Below are 14,072 nucleotides of genomic sequence, written 5' to 3' on the forward strand. Positions count from 1 at the left end.
ACATTTTATACATACATATATTTTCTACATCAATTATTCAATAGTAATTGCTATCATGTTTCTATATATTATTTAAATCTATTTTTCTTCTTTATTCTTTATCACTTATGCTTCTTTCAATAATCTTCCATAATATAATATAACTTAAAGATATAATATATTTTATTTTTTTAAAAAATAAAATTTTATCACATTTTGATATCTAACTAAACTAAAAATATTAATTATAAATAAAAGTAAAAAATGATAGATATAACGTAAATATGAAAATATAATTATTAGTCAAATACTATTATAATTTATATTTTAAAAAGTAACATGGCATCCGCGTGCAATGTACGTGAAATAAATTAGTATATATAAAAGAAAGAAATTTTGTAGTAGAAGTTAAGAAAGACGATGAAAAAAATAAAAAATTAAGATTAAAATAAAGGGTAAATTTGTAATATTTAATTATCAAACTTATATCTTTCATTTTGCTTATGATTACTTATTTAACACAAATAATAATAATGTATATGTGCATAGCCAAGGATCAAATAATAGATAATTGATTGATTATTAGAAAGTAAAGTAATTAATTATTATTATTGAAATTTCGTAATAAATAAAGGTTTGATAATAGTAATGAAACTAAAAAAGCAAAATGAAAAAATATAAAAAAAAAAAAAAAGAAAAGAAAAGAAAAAGAAAAGAAAAAGAAAATTGAAGAATACGACCGTTGGATCCAGCTGGAAGTTTGAGTGCACGTCAGCTAGTGTGGTCCCAAGGTGTGTGGGAGTTTGTCTATTTATATTTTGTTCCTCAACAGTTTCCATTTTCCCATTTCATACAAAGACAAATCACAGCGCACTCATTTTTGTTCGTTTTTTTTTAAAAAAATCTTACACATGCACACTCCTTTTTTACAAATAAAATTAGGTTTTATTACTTTTAGTTCATAATATTTTTTTAAAAAATAGATTCGGTTTTTTTTTCTCAATAAAAACTATTTTTTTTAAAAAAATATAATTGTAAAAATATAAAAAATATATCATCAATTTTAATCTTTATACTTTTGATCCATTTTAATTAATTCTGAGTAAAAAATTTATTAAATTTGATTATTGTAAAATATTTTTTATAATCTATTAATATTTTAAGTACAAATTTTGAAAATATATTTATCATATTCTATTAATTGAAGTTAAGGTTATTATTATTGGACGATTATGATTTAAGGTTTAGTGAAATATAAATAGGGTTTTTTTAAAAAAAAAAATATTTACATTGTATAAAATAATTTTGAAAACGAAAAAAGTTCATAAGTCCACAATGCAAATACCAAAATTACTCCAATCAACATGCGATAAATCAACCACATTTTTGCGATACTCGATGATGTAGATTTTGATCCACGATTTCGGACATACAATGTCTCAGCTTGAAAGAATTATGTCTTTATTCATTCAATATTGAGCATACAATGCACTAATATTATCATGCACTGGAAATGCCTAAGATGAAAGACATAAGTGTAGATCTACACAATCATGTAATTCATTTTACACAATGACTTTAAAATTTAAACGATCGTGTAGATCATGATACATGATTACGCTTTAGTTGCACAAAAATGTTTAAGATGAAATTTTTTTTCGTTTATTTTATTCGATCTCGGTCATACATTACTCCAATAAACTCGAAGATGAAAGATTTATGCTTTTAGTGTGTTAATTTGAGCAAAATGATAAAAAAAAACAATAAATTACAGATTATATATAAAATGAATGAAAGAATAGATAGATTTTTCTTATTTTATTACCAACAGTGAATGTTTTGAATTTTGTTACATTGATCCAAATAACTTAGATGAATACAACAATGAAAATTTAAAATATATTTGAAAATACAATGACCAGAAAAGACGAGTAAGTTAAAAGAAGTAATTCTCATTTCTCCTCCATTTCACACTCTAAATCTCCTGCACCCTCATCAAATCTCGACCGTTGGATCTCTGACATATGCCTGCACCACTTTCTACGGTCCACACTCTACACACTACACTGCACTACACAGACAGCAAAAGTTAGCTCCACTAGTCTTCTTTTTCCTTCTCTCTCTTCAACATTTTCCCTCTTTATTTAGGTTTTGTTCATTAGGATTCTTTTCTTTTTGGGGTCCGACCTAGATTTTGAATCGTGGGGTAACTGGGTTTCTTGTTTAGTGAACTGGGTCTGTTGAGAAACTCAATTCTTTTCAGGGTTTCAAGTGAAATAGTTGAAATTCCTTTTCCTTTTTTCTATTGCTCCTATGGCGATGATTCTTCTTTTCTTTCTTCTAGCTGTTTCTGTTGTTTCTTCTGGTGAAGGTTAGCTCTTCTTCTTTTTTCTTCTTTGTTATGTAATCTTCCATCTCTCTCGCATTTCTTTTGGATTTTCTTGTTAGATTGTATCTTTGTGGAAGTTTCATTTTCACTATTTTGCTGTTTTTCATTATTTCTTGTGTGGGTTTCCCTTCATATCACTTAAAGTCTTGTACAACATTGTTAAATTTAGTTTCAGTGTAGTGTTCTTTCCCTGTACTTCAATGGGTTTAGATTTTTGCCCTTTGTTCTTTCTATTTGACTGGCCCATTGTAGAATTGGTTTCAATGTGGTATTGTGTTGGTGAGTTTTAGATTTCTTTTGAGAAGCTCTGCCATAATTTTTGTTAGAATTAATTTCAGTGTAGTGTTTTTCAACTGTACTTCAATGGGTTTTTTAATAGATTTTCCTCCTTTTTGCTCATAGTGGAATTAGTTTCAATGTTTTATTGTGTTGATGGGTTTTAAATTTCTTTTGAGAAGCGCTGATATAACTTTTAGAGGGATCTGGAGTTGAATTTAGTTAGGAGGAGTGTTGGAAGATGGGAAGAACATCAGATGAGTGTAGTTCTCAAAGCAATGGGGCTTTAGTTTCTGCTGTTCATGAGGTTACTAATGAAAACTCTTTTCTTTTAGTGAAAATGAATATCTGAGCCCACTTTGATTGGAAGTTTTTGTCAGCAACCTTATTTGGTTCCAGCTCATTATGTTCTGTCTTTTAACATCTTAACTCTGACCTATTGTGATGTGAAGAATCTTGGAAGAGTAAAGTAGGGGCTAAACAATCTAGCATGTGGTGTGTTATGGGGCCTAAAAGAACTTCATCTGAGGGTGGTTTTATACTCTTCCTTATACAATTGGTTCACTAAGAAACATCAAAGAACAAAAGAAGTGGCAGATAAAGGAACGGGGAGCCAGGAGCAATTAGGTATTAGTTTATCATCCTGTTTTATGTGTTCGAAATATTACTGATATTGGAAGTGTGAAGAAGACTGGATGCTAAAATATTATTCCATCCTTGTTGAAATCATGTCTTAGCTTACTTTCACAACCGTCTTTCTTGATTGCAAGGGGGAAGTAAAGACCAGTAGGAGAAATACTACAATGTTATCTGGTGTTTATCCAAACTATCTAGAGAGAGGGGTGAAAAGACGGTTAGGGACTAACAAACTATCAGGAATCCAACTCACAATAACACCTGCAAAACACAAGTAACTCAACCAAACACAGGACAGAGTAAGAACAAACCTTGTTGTATTGAAAAGTCTCCCTGGATCTGTCAATAACTCAACAACAACTCACAATAGCCAAGATGGCAAAAAAAGTAAGCACCAGTGAATTCTTGAGAGTTGGAAACCTCTCCTAACCGAACACTCAACCAAAATTTTCACCTGAGGCTTCTATATGCTCGTACCCACATAACACCATCCAATCTTCTGCACTCCCCCCACATCCCACTTCCCACTGACTAATTGTCAATTTGTTAAATAACGCTATTCCCTCTTTTAGCCCTCCTACATTATTTCTTTGTAATTCGGAGAATGAGGCCGCAAGCCTAAAACAAACCATTTGAATCTTCCAAATCTACTTACTTTTGACATTTGGAAACAACACCGTATTTTTGTTTGAAGGGTTGTGAATTTTTAATCGCATTTATATAATTATGTTTCTTTCTTCTATCTGCTGTGTTTCATGCGGTACTGAAAAATATGTAATATGAATACTCCCAGATGTCTGGTAAATATATGATATATGGCATCTGAACCGTGCTTGGATTTTGGTTGCTTTTCATTTCTTCTCCTCTTCCTCCTTTCCCCTATTTGGGTTGATTATAGCTTTTCTGTACAAGTGCGTTGATGATCCTTTTCATGTTTGTTTTCATAATTCTACTCCAGCAAAGCTGAAAAATGTTGCTTTCTTGTTGGAAAAAACTGTCTAAACTCTTGATATATAATTGCAGCTGCATTCATTGGTGTAAACCTTGGTACTGACCTTTCTGATATGCCCAGCCCAACTCAAGTAGTTGCACTTCTTAAAGCTCAAAATATCGAACATATCAGGCTATATGATGCTGACCGTGCCATGCTGCTTGCACTTGCCAACACAGGCATCCAGGTGACTGTTTCCGTTCCCAATGACCAACTCCTCGCAATTGGGATGTCCAATGCGACTGCAGCCAACTGGGTTTCTCGAAATGTCATTGCTCATGTTCCTGCCACCAACATCACAGCAATAGCTGTTGGGTCTGAAGTTCTTACCACTCTTCCAAATGCTGCCCCAGTTCTTGTCTCAGCCCTAAAATTCATCCAATCTGCTCTCGTTGCATCTAATTTAGATCGCCAAATCAAAGTTTCCACCCCACATTCTTCTTCAATTATTCTTGACTCGTTCCCACCATCGCAGGCCTTCTTTAACCGTTCATGGGACCCTGTCATGGTTCCTTTACTTAAATTCTTGCAGTCCACCGACTCTTATCTCATGCTTAACGTATATCCGTATTATGATTACATGCAATCGAATGGTGTGATACCTCTAGACTATGCACTTTTTCGTCCTCTCCCTCCAACCAAGGAAGCTATCGACGCAAATACCTTCTTGCACTATACCAATGTCTTTGATGCTGTTGTTGATGCTGCATATTTTGCAATGTTGGATTTAAACATCACTAACGTCAAAGTTGTTGTAATGGAGTCAGGCTGGCCGTCCAAGGGCGATGCATCAGAGCCAGATGCAACTTTAGATAATGCTAACACTTACAATAGCAACTTAATTAGACATGTTCTTAACAACACTGGAACACCCAAGCATCCCGGAGTTCCTGTTAGTACCTACATATATGAGCTCTACAATGAGGATTTAAGACCAGGTCTCGTCTCGGAAAAGAATTGGGGTCTCTTCTATCCAACTGGAATGCCAGTTTATACCTTACACTTGTCTAGTGCGGGTGCTGTTTTGGCAAATGATACCACAAACCAGACCTTCTGTGTTGCAAAAGATGGTGCCGATCGTAAGCTGCTGCAGGCAGGACTAGACTGGGCTTGTGGACCGGGAAGAGTCGATTGCTCCCCATTATTGCAGGGCCAGCCATGTTATCAACCAGATAATGTTATAGCTCATGCAACCTACGCTTTCAATGCATATTATCAGAAAATGGGAAAGTCTTCGGGGACCTGTGATTTTAAAGGAGTGGCTATCATCACCACGACAAACCCAAGTATGAAATCTTGAAATTCTTAGTAATACTTCAAACATATATGCTTATTCATCTTATGGTATCTCCTTATCCTAATATAACTGATTATTGCTCCTTGAGCTTCTTTGACCAATTAATACAAGTAAAAAATGTGAATAGATGCTGCACAGACCTTCATACTGAAATAAATTATAGACAGGGCCGATTCATGAATATGCCATTTTATTTTCAGATATCTGCAAGTATTTCATGTAGATTTAAAGCCTTTTATGTTAAGAAAACTATTGATTTTTTTACCTGCTGATAGCCACAATAGGAAAACCATTGGAAAAGATGGTTTTAAGAGCACAATCTTTGACGTTTCCATATTTTCTGTTGACTTTCTAAACTTCAGTTTGACGTTTCCAATTGCAGGTCACAGTTCATGTATTTTTCCTGGAAGGTAATAGACGTTGATCGACAACTCTTAAATAGCTATTCTAAATTATGTTTGTTGTCTCCATTTGATGGTTTCCTTAACCATATATGTTCTGCTGACTGACCTTTTCTCTAATGCAGTACTGGATCTAACGGGAGTTTGGTAAATAGCACATCTTTGGCTCCATCTTCAAATTCTTCTGATACAGCCGGTGGTTGCCTTCCAGAGTATCTATATGGTACCAGTCCTTACACCAGTTCAATAATCTTGTGTGTTTTATTAACGGCTTTGGCATTCTTGTGATAGTGCTGCTGCTGCATTTTTTTCATTTTGTATTCATGCATCCCCACGACAGTTTTGGATTGTTGACTGCCCCTTGGCTTCCAAGCTGTTGTAGCATGTTTAACCAATTTTGTAAGGTTGTTGAGGGTGGACGGGTGGGGATATGTCGGCGAATGTGGCTATAATAGTTTGAGTTTGATGAGCTATATGTTTGGATTTTGTAGAGAAAAAAAAAAATCAAATGATTATTTGTGACGTGTATGTTGTAACTATCATCATCATGCTGGGAGTAATTACATTCTTTGGAGTTTGGGGTATGAAGGGTAGTCTCCACGTTTAGCAAGTTTGTTAGGAACTTCGGTTTCAATCACTCAAAATGTTGAAGGTAGTTGAAGCCTTTTTTTTTTTCTTTGTAAAGTTTCCTTCTTTTATTTCTATTAGAATTTCTTTTCTACCTTTTTCTTGAATCTTTGGATGTTGACCTTGCTCTTTAGATGTTTTCCCTCACACATTCTCCAGTTTTTTTTTTGGAGGGTATCTCACTACGAAGTTGGTCAAATCTGAACACGTTTCATGTTAACTTTTGGGGTCAAAATGAATGAGCCCCTGAAAAGGAAGGTGTAATAATTTGTCCATTTTTTAAAAAGTTTTTCTTAACCATGCTTGTGTATAACATTAGGATTTATTTCATTTAGATGTAGGGATCATGTAGAGATCCTTTGATTCAAGTATTCATTCCTGCCACTTAGATGTCACTAATATGTTGACCTACTTTTGTGTTTCTTTATCATTTTCCTAATATATTGATGATTTAAATATGCAAATGAAAAAAAGTCGTTTCTTGGCTCAGACTCATAATTTGGAGTTAAAGATGTAACGTCCCACAATACTCGGTTTTAACTTGTATATATTTATATATTGTTATTTAGGAGGGGCAAGTAAATTTGTTGAGTAATTGGTATTAATATTAGGCAGATTATCGTGCAATTTGCAGCCCTTGTCAATCTCATAACCTATCGAGGTTTTTAAACATTTTTCTTGTTCTATTACAAATATTAGTAATGGATGTACTATTGGAAGTTTCTTGCAAATCAATAGGTTCAAGTTCGATGACATAATGAACCAACTTCTTGTCTCTCTTGAATAACTAGTGAAAGCACCTTATTAATTGAGAGAAGAGGATTCATCAACCGGACCTAAGTTTGAACGGTTCATAAGTATCATTGTCAAAGAGTACTTTGTAAGGCCTCCAATTGTCCATACATACAGAAGAAGGGGTAGAAAGGTAAATGTGCAAGCACCTAATGATGAGAGAATAATAGAGAAAGATCGTGTAGGTGGTCCACAGGGAGTAATGAGAGGTAGTGATATAAATGTTTTTTTGGGACTGGGTAGCTAGGTTTTATTTTGATCATCTTTTAATGGGGGCTGCTATAGCCTGATAGAATATTCAACTTACTTTAAGGAGGATGGGTATGTTTTCTGATATATTTTCTTTGTTATTTGCATATTGTGACTACTGTAGTCACTCTTTTTGGCTTATAATAAATAAAGTATATCAGAGTGCTATCTCTGTTTTCCCATTTGTGTGGGTATTTTAGTGTTATACTTGTAGACTCTCTACAACTAGTATTAGAGCCCTCACATTGGGGGTGGTAAGACGACTAATGGATCAAAGACAAATAGAAGAGAGAGTGGATGGAACCGAAAAGGAAATTCTTGAAAGAAATGATTTTGGAGATGCCCGTGCACACTTACAAAAAAAATTGTTATTTAGGAGGGGCAAGTAAATATGCGAGAAAATACAGTTACAAAAGAAGAGAGCAGTCTGAAATGTCATATGGATCGATTATGAAAGTCAAAGGTAGAGGAAATGGATGTGACCGTGGAAGTAAATGCGACTAATGTAGACCGAAGCAAGTATAAAAAACTCGAGATGCCGATCTTTACATGGGAAAATCTCGAATCCTGCGTATACTGAGCAAAACATTTCTTTGAAATTAATAACTTACTCGATAGAGAAGGTGAAAGTTGTCATGGTTAGCTTCAGACAAGATGAGGTAGATTGGTACCGTTGGAGCCTCAACCGAAAGAAAGTCAAGTCTTGGGAGGATTTGAAAGGAAGTTTGGGCGCGAGACTGATTCGAATAGAGCAAGACAGGTCCTATAATGATTATGTCAAGAAATTCTTTAACTATTAAGCTTTGTTGCCACATATGGTCGAAAGCGTACTCAGGGACGCTTTTTTGATGTGTCTGGAAACCTGCCGTCCAAGCAGAAGTGATTAGTAGACACCCTCAAACCTTAGAGTGTATGAAGGAGACACAATTGGTAAATGACATGAACTTAGCGTTGAAACTAGCCAAGGCAGAGTGGGGAAGAGTGGAACAAAAGGGAGAAGAAAGTGCAGGCAAGAATCAAGTCAATAGTGAGAAAAATATGCCAAGGAAGACTGAGTTTGCCATGAAACAGATAACCATTCCTATTGGGAGGTTATCGATGAGCCCCAATTAAGAGGCTGTTCGATACAGAATTCAGGGCAAGGTTGGACAAAGGGTTGTGCTTTAGGTGTAATGAGAAATACTCACCCAAACATAGATGTAAAGTGAGGAAGAAGAGGGAACTAATGCTTTTCATTCTTAACGATGAAGAAAGTAATGGAGAGGAAGCTTCTTCAAAAGAGATGGTAGAGGAAGTAATAGAATTGAATCAATTAGATTTAGCTGAAAAGACAAAATTTGAACTAAGAACCATCCCAAATTTCACCTTAAGGGGAACAATGAAATTGAGAGGCAACATGAAAGGGAAGGAGGTAGTGGTCCTTGTTGATAGTGGAGCTACTAATAACTTCATAAATGTGACATTAGTTGAACTGTTAGACATTGAGCCAGGAACCCAATTTGGGGTGACCATTGGTGATGGTAGTCATTGCAAGGGGAGAGGTGTGTGTAAGAGAGTAGAATTGAAACTGAAAGAATTGATTATTATCGCTGCCTTCCTAGTTGTGGAATTGGGAAATGTTGACATAGTTTTGGGAATGCAGTGGTTGGATATCACTGGAACAATGAAGGTGCATTGGCCCTTGCTGACCATAACTTTTTGGGCGAAGGATAAACAAATTGTGCTCAAGGGAGATCCATCACTCATTAAGGCAGAATGTTCATTGAAAACGTTAGAAAAAACATGGAAACCCGAAGACCAAGGATTCCTCTTGGAACTACAAAACTATGAGATCGAATGAGAGGATAATTATGAGGAAGAAATAGAGGAAAAAGAGGATGATGAAGAATTACCCATGATTCAAGCCTTACTCAAGCAGTACACGAACATATTCGAAACACCAAAAGGATTACCCTAAAAAAGATCTACTGATCATTGCATACTAACTCTATCGGATCATAGACCCATCAATGTTAGACCTTACAAATACGACCATGTACAAAAGGAAGAAATTGAAAAGTTAGTAATGGAAATGCTTCATGTGAGGGTGATTAGACCGAGCCACAGTCCTTACTCCAGCCTGGTGGTGTTGGTGAAAAAGAAGGATGGAGGATAGAGATTTTGTGTTGATTATCAAAAATTAAACCAAGTGACAGTCTCTGACAAATTTCCTATCCCAATCATCGAAGAGTTACTAGATGAATTACATGGAACAACAATATTCTCCAAATTAGACTTGAAATCGGGGTATCATCAAATAAGAATGAAGGAGGATGATGTGGAAAAGACAACGTTTCACATTCACGAGGGCCATTACGAGTTCTTAGTCATGCCATTTGGACTCACCAATGTGGCTACTTTTCAGTCCTTACCGAATCAGGTATTCAAATCTTTTCTTAGATGCTGTGTTCTTGTGTTTTTTTGATGATATTCTATTATATAGTTCTGATATCTTTGAGCATGTTAAACACTTGGGGAATGGTTTTTGCGATCTTGAGGGATAACCAATTGTTTGCCAACAAAAGGAAGTGTATAATAGCACATTCTTAAATCCAATATTTGGGGCATCTAATATCCAAGAGGGGAGTAGAGGCCGATGAGGAAAAGATTAAGAGTATGATCAATTGACCACAACCAAAGGACATAATTGGATTGAGTAGGTTTTTGGGTTTAACAGGCTATTATGGAAGATTTGTTAAAAGTTATGGGGAGATAGCTGCACCATTAACTAAGTTACCACAGAAGAATGCATTTAAATGGAGTGATGAAACAACAACTGCCTTTGAAAACCTGAAGTTAGCAATGACTACAATACGGGTACTAGCTTTACCTGATTGGTGACCTTTTACTATTGAGACTAATGCTTTTGGTGTAGGTTTAGGGGTTGTGATATCTCAAAGGGGCCACCCTATTGCTTTTTTTAGCTAGAACCTGTCTCCTAGAGCCCAAACCAAATCTATTTATGAACGGGAACTTGTGGTTGTGGTACTTTCGGTGCAGATGTGGAGACATTACCTTCTTGGGAGGAAATTCACCATAATTTCATACCAAAAGGCTCTCAAAATTCATGTTGGAACAAAGGGAGGTTCAACCCTAATTCCAAAAATGGTTGACCAAGCTCCTTGGCTATGGTTTTGAGATATTGTATTAGCCTGGACTCCAAAATAAAGTTGCAGATGCTTTTTCAAGGATGAAATAGCCGCTGGAATTGAACACCATGACAACCACTGGGATTGTTGATGTGGAATTGATTTGGAATGAAGTTGAAAATGATGAAGAACTTCAAAAGATTATAAGTGACCTCAAGAGAAATCCTGAAGGAGGCAAATATCAGTGGATTAATGAGAGACTGCTATACAAAGGAAGAGTGGTGTTATCCGAGACCTCTTCTCTTATACCTAGGTTACTACATACTTTCCACGATTCTACCTTAGGGGACCACTTCGGGTTTTTGAGAACCAACAAACGAATCAGTGGTGAATTATATTGGACAGAAATGAAGGTTGATGTAAAGAGATATGTTGAACAATGCGACATTTTCCAACGAAACAAATATGAAGCTACCAAACCTGCTGGGGTGCTTCAACCCATTCCTATTCTGGATAGAATCTTAGAAGATTGGACAATGAATTTTATTGAAGGATTCCCCTTGGTCGGAGGAGTTAATGTAATCATTGAGTAAGTATTCTTACTTCATTCCCCTGAAACACCCTTATTCTACTAAGCAAGTAGTTTCCATCTTCCTTGATAGAGTGATAAGCAAATACGACATTCCCAAATCCATTATTACAGATAGGGACAAAATCTTCCTTAGCAACTTTTGGAAAGAGTTATTTACAACCATGGGAACTATTTTAAAAAGAAGTATTGCTTTTCACCCACCGACGGATGGGCAAACAAAGAGGGTAAATAGATGCCTTGAAACCTATTTAAGGTGCTTTTGTAATGAACAGTTGCGGAAATGGTATAAACTAATCCCCTGGGCAGAATTGTGGTACAATACCACCTTCCATGCATCCACCAAAGTTACTCCCTTCCAGACGGTTTACAGCAGATCACCTCCTCCCCTGTTATCTTATGACTTTAAAAGGTCCCTGACTAATGAGGTGGAAACTATGTTAAAGGAAAGAGACTCAACCCTCAGTGCCTTGAAAAAAAATCTATGTGCAACCTAGAATAGGATGAAGAAAATGTCTGACCGAAAACGAAAAGAGCTGAAATTCAAAGTAGGAGATGAAGTTTATTTAAAGTTAAGACCTTATAGGCAATGCTCATTAGCTAGGAAGAAGTGGGAGAAGCTGGCACCTAAATACTATGGACCTTATAAAATTATTGAAGAGATTGGAGAAGTTGTCTATAGATTGATGTTACCCTCAGAAGCTATCATCCATAGTGTATTTTATATCTCTTAATTAAAGTTGAAGCTTGGAAAGAAGCATGAAGTACAACATCAGCAACCAATCCTAATGGAAGATTTTGAGTGGCAACTATGGTCTGAAACTGAGTTGGAGATCTGTTGGAATCAAGAATGGGAGGAAATGAGTGGTTAAATAAATGGAAAGGTCGGCCAGATAGTGAAGCCACGTGAGAATCAGTATACCAAATAAATTAGTCGTTCCCTAGTTTCTATCTTGAGGACAAGGTGAACTTGGAACTGAGGGGTATTGTAAGGCCCCCAATTGTCCATACATACAAAAGAAGGGGCAAAAAGGTAAATGTGCAAGCACCTAATGATGAGAGTATAATAGAGAAAGATCATGCACGAGGAGGAATGAGAGGTAGTGATATAAATGTGTTTTTAGGGACTGGGTAGCTAGGTTTTATGTTGATCGTCTTTTGATAGGGGATTGCTGTAGCCAAAGAGAATATTCAGCTTGCTAGAGGCTGGGTGTGTTTTCTAGTGTCTTTTCTTTGTTAATTGCATATTGTGATTGTTGTAATCACTCTTTTTGGCTTATATAAGTCAAATAAAGTATATCAGAGTGTTGCCTCTGTTTTGACAATTGTGTGGGTTTTTTTGTGTTATACGTGTAAACTCTCTAGATACTCATCTTCATATGCTACTCGTAAGTGATCATTGATACTTGATTAGCAGTGACAATTGTATTTGCAAATGATAATTAGTGACATTTCTGTTTGCAATTGATTTTATTAGTGACCATTACTCTGTTAAAAATGGTCTTTAAGTTTCTCTAGATAACCTTTATGAAACTAGAATAAACAAATCTTCGAGTTAACATGCAACATCAGTCTTACATGTTCATGCAATTTTCTGATTCTTTCCAGTTAGCTATTTTCTTTGAAAATGAATTAATAATCTTGATCTTATTCTTACTGAAACTGCAACTGTTGAAGCTCTACATCAGAATGCTTCAGAAATTTGTAATTGGTTACAATCAAATGCTGAATAACAATTACAATTATTGTAGGTTAGAAAGAGTGGTGAAAACATTAAATGGATTCTTATAACTTGAATTCATCGTCAATTCTACTGTTTGCCAAATCCTATTTTAGTGATTCTGCCCTAAGCAAACAATTATGAGAAAAATCCTATATTGGTAAACAATGACCACAAAAAAATAAGTGGTCGTGCCCGTGAGGTTATGTGTTCAAATCATTTTATCTTTGTATCAATTATTTTCTTCCCAACTTTTATTCAAAATATCAATAATTTTCTTCCTCAAATTAATATAATTTGTTTTGCTGATGGAATAAAACATGATAATATATTATTTTTAAAAGAGGAAAAAAACATATCTAAAATACCTATTTTCTAGCTCTCATTTGTTATCTAACAAATATTCAGAAAAAATGCAAAAAAGTTTGGTGCCCCAAACTTTCACTCTCAACAATATTCAATAAAAAAAAGTAGTTTTTTATGCAATTTTTAAATCTACATATTTACATTACAAAAAATCATATGAAAATTGTCGATCTTTCTTTATTTTTATTGAATGTTATTGGAGTACCATCGAAACGTTGAGATATATTTTCTTTTTACATTTTTTTAGTGTGTTTAATATATTGTGTCCGGTGCCTCCTATCTAAAATTTCTGGATCCGCCACTGGCTCAATTGCTTGATCACAAATTTTCATTCCGTCCACCACCCTTCAAATTCACCAAAAAATGATTTTCGATTCTTGTTTCTCTACCAATGACGTGCATATGGGAAAAAACCTTTTACTAACAATATTGGTGAAAGTTTCTAATATGGAGTAGGACAATCTGCGACAGCCTCCTCTCACCTTGCCGGGTGAAACTTCTTTGCTTAACTTGGAGAGAGGAAACTTGAAAGACAAGAATTTAGAAATAAGACCGGGAGAGTACAATTTCATATAATAAAAACTTTCTTATTTTAAACAACCTATTAATAGCTCATTACACCGTAAACAAAA

The 14,072-nt window shown here is 35.1% G+C and overlaps 1 protein-coding gene across 2 annotated transcripts; it reads left to right on the plus strand.

The window, feature by feature from the left end:
• The first annotated feature begins 2,073 nt into the window (after positions 1-2,073).
• LOC101212873 (glucan endo-1,3-beta-glucosidase 3) lies at positions 2,074-6,692 on the plus strand. 2 transcript variants are annotated; one of them, XM_004142319.3, is made up of 4 exons: positions 2,074-2,350; positions 4,304-5,557; positions 5,951-5,978; positions 6,095-6,692. In XM_004142319.3, exons 1-4 carry the CDS (start codon positions 2,293-2,295, stop codon positions 6,255-6,257), a joined length of 1,503 nt encoding a protein of 500 aa, XP_004142367.1. In that variant the 5' UTR covers positions 2,074-2,292; the 3' UTR covers positions 6,258-6,692. The 2 variants fall into 2 exon arrangements, with proteins under 2 accessions (XP_004142367.1, XP_031741696.1); XM_031885836.1 differs by lacking the exon at positions 2,074-2,350 and adding an exon at positions 3,116-3,271.
• The last annotated feature ends 7,380 nt before the right edge of the window (positions 6,693-14,072 follow it).

This window comes from Cucumis sativus, chromosome 5, assembly GCF_000004075.3.
Source record: "Cucumis sativus cultivar 9930 chromosome 5, Cucumber_9930_V3, whole genome shotgun sequence".
NCBI lineage: Eukaryota > Viridiplantae > Streptophyta > Magnoliopsida > Cucurbitales > Cucurbitaceae > Cucumis > Cucumis sativus.

What these genes read in the sequence shown, in the direction of transcription:
- LOC101212873 (XM_004142319.3), top strand. Translation starts at nt 2,293, where the DNA reads ATGGCGATGATTCTTCTTTTCTTTCTTCTAGCTGTTTCTGTTGTTTCT. An exon ending in CATCACCACGACAAACCCAA is followed by an intron (nt 5,558 to 5,950) that starts GTATGAAATCTT and finishes TTCCAATTGCAG; the next exon opens with GTCACAGTTCATGTATTTTT. An exon ending in TCATGTATTTTTCCTGGAAG is followed by an intron (nt 5,979 to 6,094) that starts GTAATAGACGTT and finishes TCTCTAATGCAG; the next exon opens with TACTGGATCTAACGGGAGTT.